Raw genomic sequence first — 12,309 nt, 5'->3', positions numbered from 1 at the left:
GGCAAATGGAACTCCTAGTAGTCTGAGCCATGTTGCCAGAAGACTGATAGTGTCCCTGTTCAACACACGTTTAATGTGATAATATTTCATCTGAAGTACCTAGGTGATGGTGTTTAAGTGTGCATCTTCAGCATGCTCTTAAAATAAAGATGGATACAGCCATACATATACCATACCTCATGCAAGATGAAGACTATCCTAGTTGTGCTACACTTTCTCCAATACACAAAGATGGAACTTCAATATTTATCATGCTTTGTAACAGTCAATAATCCCCAGTTCCCACTTTATTCAATAATTTGTGGAGCACCAAGCCCAATCTCAGACTCTACTGACAGATTGAGGTCAAGCCTGCATTGTTGAGTATATCATACATTAAGAACACCTTCCCTTCTTTCCCTCAGAGCAGCATCAATTCGTTGGGTCATGGACTCTACAAGGTGTCAAAAGCTGGCCCATATTGACTGCAATGCTTCCCACAGTTGTGTCAAGTTGGCTGGATGTCCTTTGGGTGGTGGACCATTCTTGATACACGCAGGAAATTGTTGAGCATGAAAAACCCAGGAGCATTGCAGTTCTTGACACAAACCGGTGGGCCTGGCACATACTGTACTACCATACCTCATCAAAGGCACTTACATCTTTTGTCTTGCCCATTCACCCTCTGAATGGCCCCACATACACAATCCATGTCTCAACTGTCTCAAGGCTTAAAAATCATTCTTTGGCCTCCCGAGCGGTGCAGTGGTCTAAGGCAGTGCTAGAGGTGTCACTACTGACCCGGGTTTGAACCCAGTCTGTGTCGCAGACAGCCGCGACCGGGAGACCCATGAGGCGGCACACAATTAACCCAGCGTCGTCCAGGTTAGGGAAGGGTTTGGCCGGCCGGGATGTCCTTGTCCCATCACGCTCTAGTGACTCCTTGTGGTGGGCCAGGTGCATGCACACTGACTTCGGTCAGCAGTTGTACAGTGTTTCCTCCGACACATTGGTGCGGCTGGCTTCCGGGTTAAGCGAGCAGTGTGTCAAGAAGCAGTGCGGCTTGGCATGGTCGTGTTCCAGAGGACGCTTGGGAGGACGCATCCGTACGAGAGTTGCAGCGATGGGACAAGACTGTAACTACCAATTGGATATCACGAAATTGGAGAGAAAAAGGGGTAAAAATTATTTAACATGTCTCCTCCCCTTCATCTACACTGATTGAAGTGGATTCAACAAGTGACATCAACAGTGGATCATAGCTTTCCCCTGGATTTACCTGGTGAGTCTATGTCATGAAAAGAGCAGGTTTTCTTAATGTTTTGTATATACAGTTTTGTATAGTACAGTATTGTATTGTATAGTATTGTATTGTATAGTACAGTATTGTAATTGTGAAATCCCTTGACTGGTAATTTATCACAAACATTTCAGTTCAAGATAAAGTGCAGCTCCAGTGGGTAGTATTTAATAAAATGATATTCTCCTAGCCATAAAATAGGATTTTCTATTTCTGAATCAAACTGTTAAGGACACTAATTAAACTGAACCTGTATCCAGAAGTTTGCAGGTTACTACAAATTGCACTGGTGTTTTTAAAACACTAGCTGTAAAGTGGTGCTAAAAGAGTTAATATGATCAGAATGGATGACATGCTTTCGTCTGCCTCATTCTAATGCAAAAATATGCAATGGAAAAATAACCTTGGCGACCTGCAATGGAATGCAACTTGTGTGGGTGGCAACTGGCAACATCAGGACTGCTGCTTGTCCTATTGTCTGTGCCACGCTTATCTCTGATCAAAACAACCTTGGTACTAACATTGATTTTCTTCTGCTGCTTAGAGGAATGTGTATAAATGGATGTCGCCTTCTCTCATTAGGAATTACTAACCCAGTTGAGAACCAACAGTAATAACTGCAATTATTTGCCAAACACCAAGATGGAAGTTCTTTCCCTCTCAAAAAGCTAAAAGTTCCAGCCATTACTATGAGCCTGCCTCCCCTCACCAAATGCCTTGTAGTGTATTGGAATGACTTGATTGGTTTTGTGATGATTGAAGTGTAAATCAAAGGGAAAAAATAATAGATCAATGTATCTATACTGTTTACAATGGAAACCTGTTTAGAAGATATACTAGCTAAATGTTTATTAGTGCAGCCCATACCCTCTGTATCCATGACAATAAGGAAACCTTCCACATCGAACACTGAGTTCTGGCTGAATCAGACACTCAGAAATGCAATTTTAATTTCTGTAGATCAATATAATGTATTCTGTATCACCATAATATTTACTGGAATCTTCATTCCATGCAAGTTTATCCTTCTTCATCTCCCTCTCCCTCTCTGTCTCCCTCTCCCTCTCTGCCTCCCACTCCCTCTCCCTTTCTGTCTCCATCTCCCTCTCTGTCTCCCTCTCCCTCTCTGTCTCCCTCTCCCTCTCTGTCTCCCTCTGTCTCCCACTCACTCTCCCTTTCAGTCTCCATCTCCCTATCTGTCTCCCTCTCCCTCTCTGTCTCTGTCTCCTTCTCCCTCGCTGTCTCCCTCTCCCTCTGTCTCCCTCTCCCTCTGACTCTATCCCTCTCTGTCTCCCTCTCCCTCTCTGTCTCCCTCTCCCTTTCCCTCTCTGTCTCCCTCTCCCTCTACCTTTCTGTTTCCTTCTCCCTCTCTGTCTCCCTCTCCCTCTCTGTCTCCCTCTCCCGCTCTGTCTCCCTCTCCCGCTCTGCCTCCCTCTCCCTCTCTGTCTCCGTCTACCTCTCTGTCTCCCTCTCCCTCTCTGTCTCCCTCTGTCTCTGTCTCTGGCCCTGTGGCTTTCAATAGAAATGCTACTGGTCCCTATGGACCTCTATGGCAGGAGAATATAGGCAGAGGCATGCATACACGATTCGGTCTGCATTCTCTGCCACCTGCTATTTTGGTTTACTTCACTCTCCTGCCTGTCCATTACCGTCAAATAGATAAGAAAATAAACAGGGACTGTGGATGTAATTTCCCCGCTTTACCACCTCAGGCATATGAGGACACTGGTAACATTAGCGTCTGACCTTGCCCCAGAGAATACTGTCACATGAATTTTAAACAGGTTCCTCCATCCCGGACCGAAATGACCCCAAACAGACACCATGGACATTGTGCATTGTCATTGGCTAGCCTCCAGCTAAAAGCCGGTGGAATCCAGAATTATGTCGCCTTTCGTCAAATATTGATTACATGTGTTGACAGTACAGTTTTTCCCTGGTTTTATGACTGTGTTGGAATTAAACACTGTGCACTACGACAGGGACCGATCATTTACCAGTAATGTAGACATAGCAGCAATCCTCCTTGCAGAGAAGCAAAACAGAGTGCAAGTTATTATATTTTTTCCTATAGGCTACGAGGATATCAGAAGTCAGTGTTTACTTCATGTCAATACATTACATATGTGAGTTTTTGTCCCCCCCAAAAATAGAAAGACAAAATAATGCATTTTGTTGGCACAGGAACATTGACATTTTCCTGCAATGTAAGTATAGGCTAAGAGTAAGACTTCAAGAGTTTATATTGAGTTTTTAGAGTTTTCAGAGACAGTGAGTGAGTGAGTGAGTGAGTGAGTGAGTGAGAGAGAGAGAGAGAGAGAGAGAGAGAGAGAGAGAGAGAGAGAGAGAGAGAGAGAGAGAGAGAGAGAGAGAGAGAGAGAGAGAGAGAGAGAGAGAGAGAGAGAGAGAGAGAGAGAGAGAGAGAGAGAGAGAGAGAGAGAGAGAGAGAGAGAGAAGGGTGATATTGATGCCTGCAGCTCTGTGACATGTTGACAGTCCTCTGCCTTTGACAGCGGAGTCTTCCATCCGGTCGACAGAAATGTGTCAACCCTCCAGACTTCAAGTTGATGTCAAGAGTACATTTTTCTCATTTCATAGTTCTACCAACCTCTCTCCCCTTCCCTTCGCAATTCTCAACTGTCCTCAGAAGACATGGCATTAATTAAAATAGTTCGCCCACAGAAAGAGGACTAACAGATCAAAGGCGTCAGTGTGGTAGAAGCTTCTTGTAATTGAAAGCTAGGTGGAGCAATGTGGCCATGTATCACAGTACTACAGCCCTGGTTTTTGATGATATTACATGCATATGAGGAACAGCATATATCACATAGGTGGTCTACCACAGCATATACCCTCTGGCTGCTCTACTAAGAGAGTTCATCCTCCAAGGGCCCCTACAAGACACACACACACACACAAACATCTGTAGCCGTATAATAATGTCAGCCATAAATTGTTAGTTCATATTCTTCTGGAAATACATGTGCTGCACATTTTACGCTGATAGTTTAAGAATGGAGGGCTATGGGGAGCTACGGAGAGCTATCGAAGGTATGGAAAGCTATGGAGAGCGATGGAGAATTACGGAGAACTATGGAGAGCTATGGAAGGTATGGAGAGCTATGGAAGCTATGGATGGTATGGAGTGCTATGGAAAGCTATGGAAGCTATGAGTGGTATGGAGAGCTATGGAGAGCTATGGAGAGCTATGGAAGCTATGGATGGTATGGAGAGCTATGGAAGCTATGGATGGTATGGAGAACTATGGAAGCTATGGATGGTATGGAGAGCTATGGAAGCTATTAAGAGCTATGGAAGGCATGGAGAACTATAGAGAGCTATGGAGAGCTATGGAAGCTATGGATGGTATGGAGAGCTATGGAGAGCTATGGAAGTTATGGATGGTATGGAGAGCTAGGGAAGCTATTGATGGTATGGAGAGCAATGTAAGCTATGGATGGTATGGAGAGCTATGGAAGCTATGGAGAGCTATGGAGAGCTATGGAAGTTATGGATGGTATGGAGAGCTATGGAAGCTATGGATGGTATGGAGAGCAATGTAAGCTATGGATGCTATGGAGAGCTATGGAAGCTATGGATGGTATGGAGAGCTATGCAAGGTACGGAAGGTGTGGAAAGCTATGGAAGCTATGGAGAGCTATGGATAGCTATGGAAGTTATGGATGGTATGGAGAGCTATGGAAGCTATGGATGGTATGGAGAGCAATGTAAGCTATGGATGCTATGGAGAGCTATGGAAGCTATGGATGGTATGGAGAGCTATGGAAGGTACGGAAGGTATGGAAAGCTATGGAAGCTACGGAGAGCTATGGAAGGTATGGAAGGTATGGAGAGCTATGGGAGCTATGGAAGGTATGAAAGGTATGGAGAGCTATGGATGGTATGGAGAGCTATGGAAGGTATGGAATGTATGGAGAGCTATGGAAGCTATGGAGAGCTATGGAAGGTATGAAAGGTATGGAGAGCTATGGATGGTATGGAGAGCTATGGAAGGTATGGAGAGCTATGGAAACTATGGAGAGCTATGGAAGCTATTAAGAGCTATGGAGGTATGGAAGGTATGGAGAGCTATGGAAACTATGGAGAGCTATGGAAGCTATTAAGAGCTATGGAAGGTATGGAAGGTATGGAGAGCTATGGAAGGTATGGAAGGTATGGAGAGCTATGGAAGCTATGGAGAGCTATGGAAGCTATTAAGAGCTATGGAAAGTACGGAGAGCTGTGGAGAGCTATGGAGAGCTATATAGAGCTGTGGAGAGCTATTGAAGGTAGTAAGAACTATGGAAGGTATGGAGCGCTATAGAGAGCTACGGAGAGCTATGGATAGCTATGGAGAGCTATTGAGAGCTGTGGAGAGCTGTGGGGAGCTATGGAAGGTACTAAGAGCTATTGAGAGCTATTGAGAGCTATGGAAGGTATGGAGAGCTATGGAGAGCTATGGAGCGCTATGGAAGGTAGTAAGAGCTATGGAAGGTATGGAGAGCTATGGAGAGCTATGGAGCGCTATGGAAGGTAGTAAGAGCTATGGAAGGTATGGAGAGCTATGGAAGGTATTAAGAGCTATGGAAGGTATGGAAAGCTATAGAGAGCTGTGGAGAGCTGTGGGGAGCTATGGAAGGTAGTAACAGCTATGGAAGGTATGGAAAGCTATAGAGAGCTACGGAGAGCTATGGATCGCTATGGAGAGCTATGGAGAGCTATGAAGAGCTATGGAAGGTATTAAGAGCTATGGAAGGTATGGAGAGCTATTGAGAGCTATGGAAGTTATGGAGAGCTATGGAGAGCAATGGAAGGTGTGGAGAGCTATGGAGAGCTATGGAGAGTTATGGAAGGTATGGAGAGCTATTGAGAGCTATGGAGAGCTATGGATAGCCATGGAGAGCTGTGGAGAGCTATGAAGAGCTATGGAAGGTATTAAGAGCTATGGAAGGTATGGAGAGCTACGGAGAGCTATGGATTGCTATGGAGAGCTGTAGAGAGCTATGAAGAGCTATGGAAGGTATTAAGAGCTATGCAAGGTATGGATAGCTATGGAGAGCTATTGAGAGCTATGGAAGATATGGAGAGCTATGGAGAGCTATGGAAGGTGTGGAGAGCTATGGAGAGCTATGGAAAGTATGTAGAACTGTGGAAAGCTATGGAAGGTATTAAGAGCTATTGAAGGTATGGAGCGATATGGAGAGCTATTGAGAGTTATGGAAGGTATGGAGAGCTTTTGAGAGCTATGGAAGGTATGGAGAGCTATGGGGAGCTATGGGGAGCTATGGAGAGCTATGGAGAGCTATGGAATGTATTAAGAGCTATGGAAGGTATGGAGAGCTATTGAGAGCTATGGAGAGCTATGGAGAGCTATGGAGAGTTATGGAGAGCTATGGAGAGCTATGTAGAGCTATGGAGAGCAATGGAGGGTTATGGAGGGTTATGGAGAGCTATGGAGAGCTATGGAGAGCTATGGAGGGTTATGGAGGGTTATGGAGAGCTATGGAGAGCTATGGAGAGCTATGGAGGGTTATGGAGAGCTATGGAGGGTTATGGAGAGTTATGGAGAGCTATGGAGGGTTATGGAGAGCTATGGAGGGTTATGGAGAGCTATGGAGGTTTATGGAGGGTTATGGAGAGCTATGGATAGCTATGGAGAGCTATGGAGAGCTATGGAGGGTTATGGAGAGCTATGGAGAGCTATGGAGGGTTATGGAGGGTTATGGAGAGCTATGGATAGCTATGGAGGGTTATGGAGGGTTATGGAGAGCTATGGAGAGCTATGTAGAGCTATGGGGAGCTATGGAGAGCTATGGAGAGCTATGGAGAGCTATGGAGAGCTATGGAAGGTATGAAGTAAGTTAAAAAAAAGGTGGTAAAAGAGGGAAGGCCTTGGTATTCTTCTTCTCCTGAACATCATGATGATTGATGATCAGCGACAGTTTGCAATAGCAAGTTGAGTTGAGGCCAGGGTGAGCATTCCTTGGCATTGTTAAACATGTCTCTATAAACACACACACACACAGGTCTTACAAGCTTTGCTGACCTCTCATAGTTGCGGACAGTAATGACATTCCAGCTTCTCCGTGTTTGTGTTATATTTCCATTTTGACTCAGAGGAACACCATGTTGAGGTCTGTGACCAGCCATGTAGTCCATACTGACTACTTATATTGCTATGTACACCGCATTAGCTGAAGTACTTTGGTTGAGGTTACAGTAATATTGTGTCACGATTATACATTAATGTAAATGTATGTTGACTCTTTAGCTACTAAAAACAAAGGAGCCTACAAGTTTACTTTAACATACATTTGAGTTGTGTATTGTGTACTTAAAGTCAACAAACCGTTATTAGATAAGCAATATTACTAGCATACAAACTAGGTAATCAGTACCAGTGTTATGAAACCAAGATATGTAGTTAAATCTGTGTTGAATCTGTTTTGTCCTCATGCGCTCACTGCTTATTGGGTATATTAAACAACGTGAGAAGATGGCGACCCTCTGTGGTTATGGCGTGTAGTTGAAGCATGTAAAACAAATATTTTAGTGTGAGTGCTTATGCATGAAGTAGGCCCCCTGAAGTCTTACCTTTTTTTGTCCAGAAGATGGCAGTATATACAGATTTTTCAGAGAGGCATCGTTGATTTAAAAAAAAACATAACTACAATTATCTGCACTAAACAGAGATGACCTTTCTTAAACAAAATAATCAACCTATTGTGACCCAAAAAGCATTTCACCAACACTCATCTCAAATGCATTATCACCAGAAACATGGACCCTAGTCAATGTTAATGATTTACCCGAATTCAGCAATTGAGTCAATCATTGTAAACTAAATATTATTTGTAGTGGAGTAAAAAGTGAATGTGTGACATCAATAACATGGAGCTATACTGGCCTGAACGGGTATTGAGACAAATTCATCTGATCTACATTGAACCTCCTTCACCAGCATTTCCTCTATGATCGTAGTTCATTCCTGGACAGTCTAAATTCTCTGGTTTTGAACAATTAATTCCATTTGCTAGCAACTAGCAACAAGAAAAAACATAATTCATCAAATATTAGTACTCTATATATGTTTTAATTTACATGTGTTCCTTTTAAAATGGACAGATATGAACAGTGAAATCTTGTGAGTGACAGACCCAAACATACCGTAAGGAGAGATGGTTTGTATCATGCCACATTTTGCTACAGATAGAGTTAAATACAGGGATAGAGAAAACGGGATATTGGTTAAGTTCATTATGGCAGGCCAACAATCTCTATAGTTCCTACATACACTGAAGGATCTTAATTATGTAGATATCTGCATGCAGCAGGTTTGCATATTTATTTGGCCCTCCATGATAAGCAGCTGTACAGCAAGATCTCCACATGAACTGTTGGTATACATCATCAGATACAGTAAAGACAAATAGTCTTGTTCACCACCCATGTGTCAGAAAAGGCTCTGTCCCGACATTTCTGTCACGACCATCATCGAACAACCCACTGGGCACAGAGGTCAGTTCAACGTCTAGTTACCAACTCATGTGAATTCAACGTGAAATCAACCAAAAATGTGACCTGGTCATTGGACTTTAAAAGTTGAGTGAAAAAAGGACGAAATTCCCTTATGTTGATGACTTTTTGCAAGTCCAATCAGCTTTCCATGTTAATTCAATGTCATCACATTGATTTGGGGGGGGGGGGTTGAAATGACATGGAAACAACATTGATTCAACCAGTTTTTGCCCAGTGGGAGGAGTCTGAAGTTATTCTTCTGGTTATCATTTGAGGGTGCAGACTGTCTGTCATGACATCGTTCAACAGACCGTCACTTTAGTGAGAGAGAGTCCAATACCTAGTTATAATACTATCTCTCTGTGTCCATCCTCAAGTCACCATAGACGAAGTAGGTCATGTCTCATAAATGTGGGGTAAAGTAGGACGGCTGGAGATGATAACCATTGGGCAAGAAGTGATGTAACAGCCCTCCAGTGGACGACAAAGGAACCGCGGCAGTGTGGAAGATCATATTCCCAGAGCTGAAGGACGGGAAAGTTTGGTAACTGGCTGAACTCGAGACACAAGTCACAGGACATGGGTTGACGCTGACCAAAGAGTTCGACCCAGGCGACATCGTGCTGTCCGCGCCCGGGTTCTGTTTCTTCCACTTGGTTCTTCTGTTCTGGAACCAGATCTTGACCTGCGTCTCGGTGAGGCTGAGGGACAGAGCCAGGTTGAGTCTGTCACACACTGACAGGTATTTCGTAGAGCGGAATTTGTTCTCCAGGGCCACCAGTTGTTCGTATGTGAAGGCAGTCCTGGCGCGTCGCGGCTTGGCGCAACCGTGATCCGAGCGCCGCCGTTTGTGAGGCGAGGGGTCATGTGTGGCTGAAGTTCCGACGCTGCTGCTGATGCTGTCCCCGGCCCCCTCTTCTTGCTCCTCTGGCTCAGTCGTTGAGTGTACTGAAAGTGGGTTGTTGACGGCTGCCTGGTGCTTAAGATCTGCGCTACTTGAGTGGTCAGTCCCTGTGTCTTCACCTGTGAACACAAACATGAACATTAGCACTGTAAATCGCGTTGCCTTCTACAGCAATGTTCTAGGTCTGGGACTACAGAGACTAATTTGAGATCCTTGCGTAAAGTAAGAATTAGAAAAAGAAAAGACTATCCTTGAAATTGAAAATATAAGTATATTTAAGACTCTGTCTGAAATCCCTAAAACCAATACATAGTCTAAAATAGGCCTACCTAATAGAATAACTGTAAAATGTGTTTGATTACAATCAGGACTTGTGCGAGTGGGACGAAGCGAGGGTTAAGAAGGGGACTATGGGTGGCTTAGCCTCTAATCCCCAAATAATGTATTTATCACAAATCGCCTCAAATGTCATGTTGAGGAAAGAAATCCAGGCCAAATCCAGCTCCACCATCTACCTATGACGTGCTAATGGAGTTTCATATTTGTTAGTGGATCGATAAATCTAATCTATTTAAAGGGAAGTTTTAATCGAATGATATTTAGGATCAGAAAGGGATGTGGTTTGAAGTTTGTACCTGCAAGGTGCTGGAGGGAGATATGCAGGATGCAGTAATGGGATATCGATCAAAGCGAGCGGAGGCATCCTCAATGGGACGATTTCAACAATTATCTGGCCAGCCTGTCCCAATGCCAATCACACACACGGGTAGCGGGAGCAACCCTTTGTGGGTTTCTTAAAAGGAAACGTAGCCTTGAAAATTAAGGGAAGGTCATATAGAGATGACAACATTTTATCTGATATAAAATAGCCACACTCTTAGTTGGTCAGTGAACCAAGAAGCTATAGATGTTTCTCATATTGGCTATTAGGCCTACGTCGTATTAACTATGGACATATTATATAATGTATTGAATCCCTATGTTGAAAATAAGTTATATGGACATTATTCATGTAATAATGCTAAACAAATATGTTATGCTGAACTGAACGAATATTCCACATTACGTGGGCTATATACGTCTGTTGATTCTCTATTTTCCCCTAAAACAAAACAAAAAACAGCGGGTATACCTGTACCAAAAATAAATTGTTGTCTGTAGTTTTGTGATATCTTTACCTGCTGCTTCCGTGCGCACAAGTGGCGGCACTCCATCTGCGCCAGCATCCTCTTCCAAACGTGCCACTCGTAAGTTCTGCGAAGGAAACGTATCCTTTGTTGGGAAAAGTTCGAGTATCTTCTTGCTATTAAATTTATTTGGGTCCATTATATCAATTATAGAAAAAGAAATCCTATGACTAGATGTCATTTTCACATTAGACTCATTGGAATCCAACATCCTTTTAAATCCCTCCAAATTGATCAGTGGTAAGAGGTGAGAACTCTCGCGCGCTATTACGCATCTGGGTAGTCACTTGGCATACTTTCTACACTTCTTTAAACGTTGGTTAAACTAGTCAACTGTCTGTCCCATAAAATGCACCTGCCCTCAGATTTCTATGTCAGTCTGGACAAATGAAGGTCGATGAGTGAGGGGAGTGAGATCTTTAAAGCGTCTCCTCTCCGCTCGATTCGAAGAGACGCGGTTTCTGGCTCCCACGTGACAGCCACATTAGCCTTTCACAAGACCTCCTGTAATTGACTTAAATCATTTCGTCGATAATCACCCATATCATTAAATCCAATGATATTTGACCCTTTACCGAAAGTGAAGAGGTGACAGGTTGCTAAATAAAAATGTTTGGCAAAAGCCTTCTGCCATGAAAATGATTGGTGATACAATCCTCTATTTCCCCTCCATGATTCGTTTTTTAAAATAGTATTATCATCTGTAAAAAGTGTGAATGTTTCAATGTTTGAAAATGTTGCTTTGTCATTTTTCACATGTAGGCAGATTTTGCTGTTGCTGTCTTCAAAAGAGACACCAAAAAGCCTAGTTAGTGCACACAACAAAAATAAAGCGAGACCTCAGTCACTATGGCGTATCTATTGCGTTTGTTTGGGATAGATAGTATTTAGTTTGGTTTGTTTGGGATAGATTTCCAATACTAATACATTTGGATAACCCAACAGTTCTGTAATCTAATTATATCTTAAAGTGGATTATTTATTATACAAATGAACTATGATCCACATGATTACAGGGAAGTCTGCCCCACAATGAGCAAACGCATATATAGTATGTTGTCTGACTATTTTCTCTCGTTTTGTGAGATATTCATGTTCACAATAAATCGATTGGCCCCTACATATTTGGGATTAGAATTGAATGCACAGTGGCATAGGATTGTTTTAAACATTGAAGCCTAGCGATGGCCGAAATGGTGAAACCAGCACTGGGTCAATATTCACAGCGGATGTCAATCACTGATAAAACTGACCATCATTACAGAGCGTCGTTTTTAGGTTAGAAGGCCAAGCCATAACTAAAATGTGTAAACTATTATAAGTATTATTGCTTGAATGACCCTTTTAGATCATTTTATTAAATGATATTGAAGTGTATTTTTAGTAAACAATGGTAAAATACTGTGTATGTGTGTGTGGGT

At 43.0% G+C, this 12,309-nt stretch overlaps 1 protein-coding gene across 1 annotated transcript; it reads right to left on the bottom strand.

The window, feature by feature from the left end:
• Window positions 1–8,404: 8,404 nt before the first annotated feature.
• LOC129836051 (NK1 transcription factor-related protein 2-like) lies at window positions 8,405–11,307 on the bottom strand. The gene is made up of 2 exons (XM_055901802.1): window positions 10,880–11,307; window positions 8,405–9,820 (listed from the first exon to the last, which is right to left on the bottom strand). Exons 1-2 carry the CDS (start codon window positions 11,097–11,099, stop codon window positions 9,201–9,203), a joined length of 840 nt encoding a protein of 279 aa, XP_055757777.1. The 5' UTR covers window positions 11,100–11,307; the 3' UTR covers window positions 8,405–9,200.
• Between the last annotated feature and the right edge of the window lie 1,002 nt (window positions 11,308–12,309).

The sequence above is a fragment of the Salvelinus fontinalis genome, chromosome 37, assembly GCF_029448725.1.
Source record: "Salvelinus fontinalis isolate EN_2023a chromosome 37, ASM2944872v1, whole genome shotgun sequence".
Classification (NCBI taxonomy): Eukaryota; Metazoa; Chordata; class Actinopteri; order Salmoniformes; family Salmonidae; genus Salvelinus; species Salvelinus fontinalis.
Note: the sequence above shows the minus strand (reverse complement) of the source record. Positions and strands in the feature narration are given on the sequence as shown.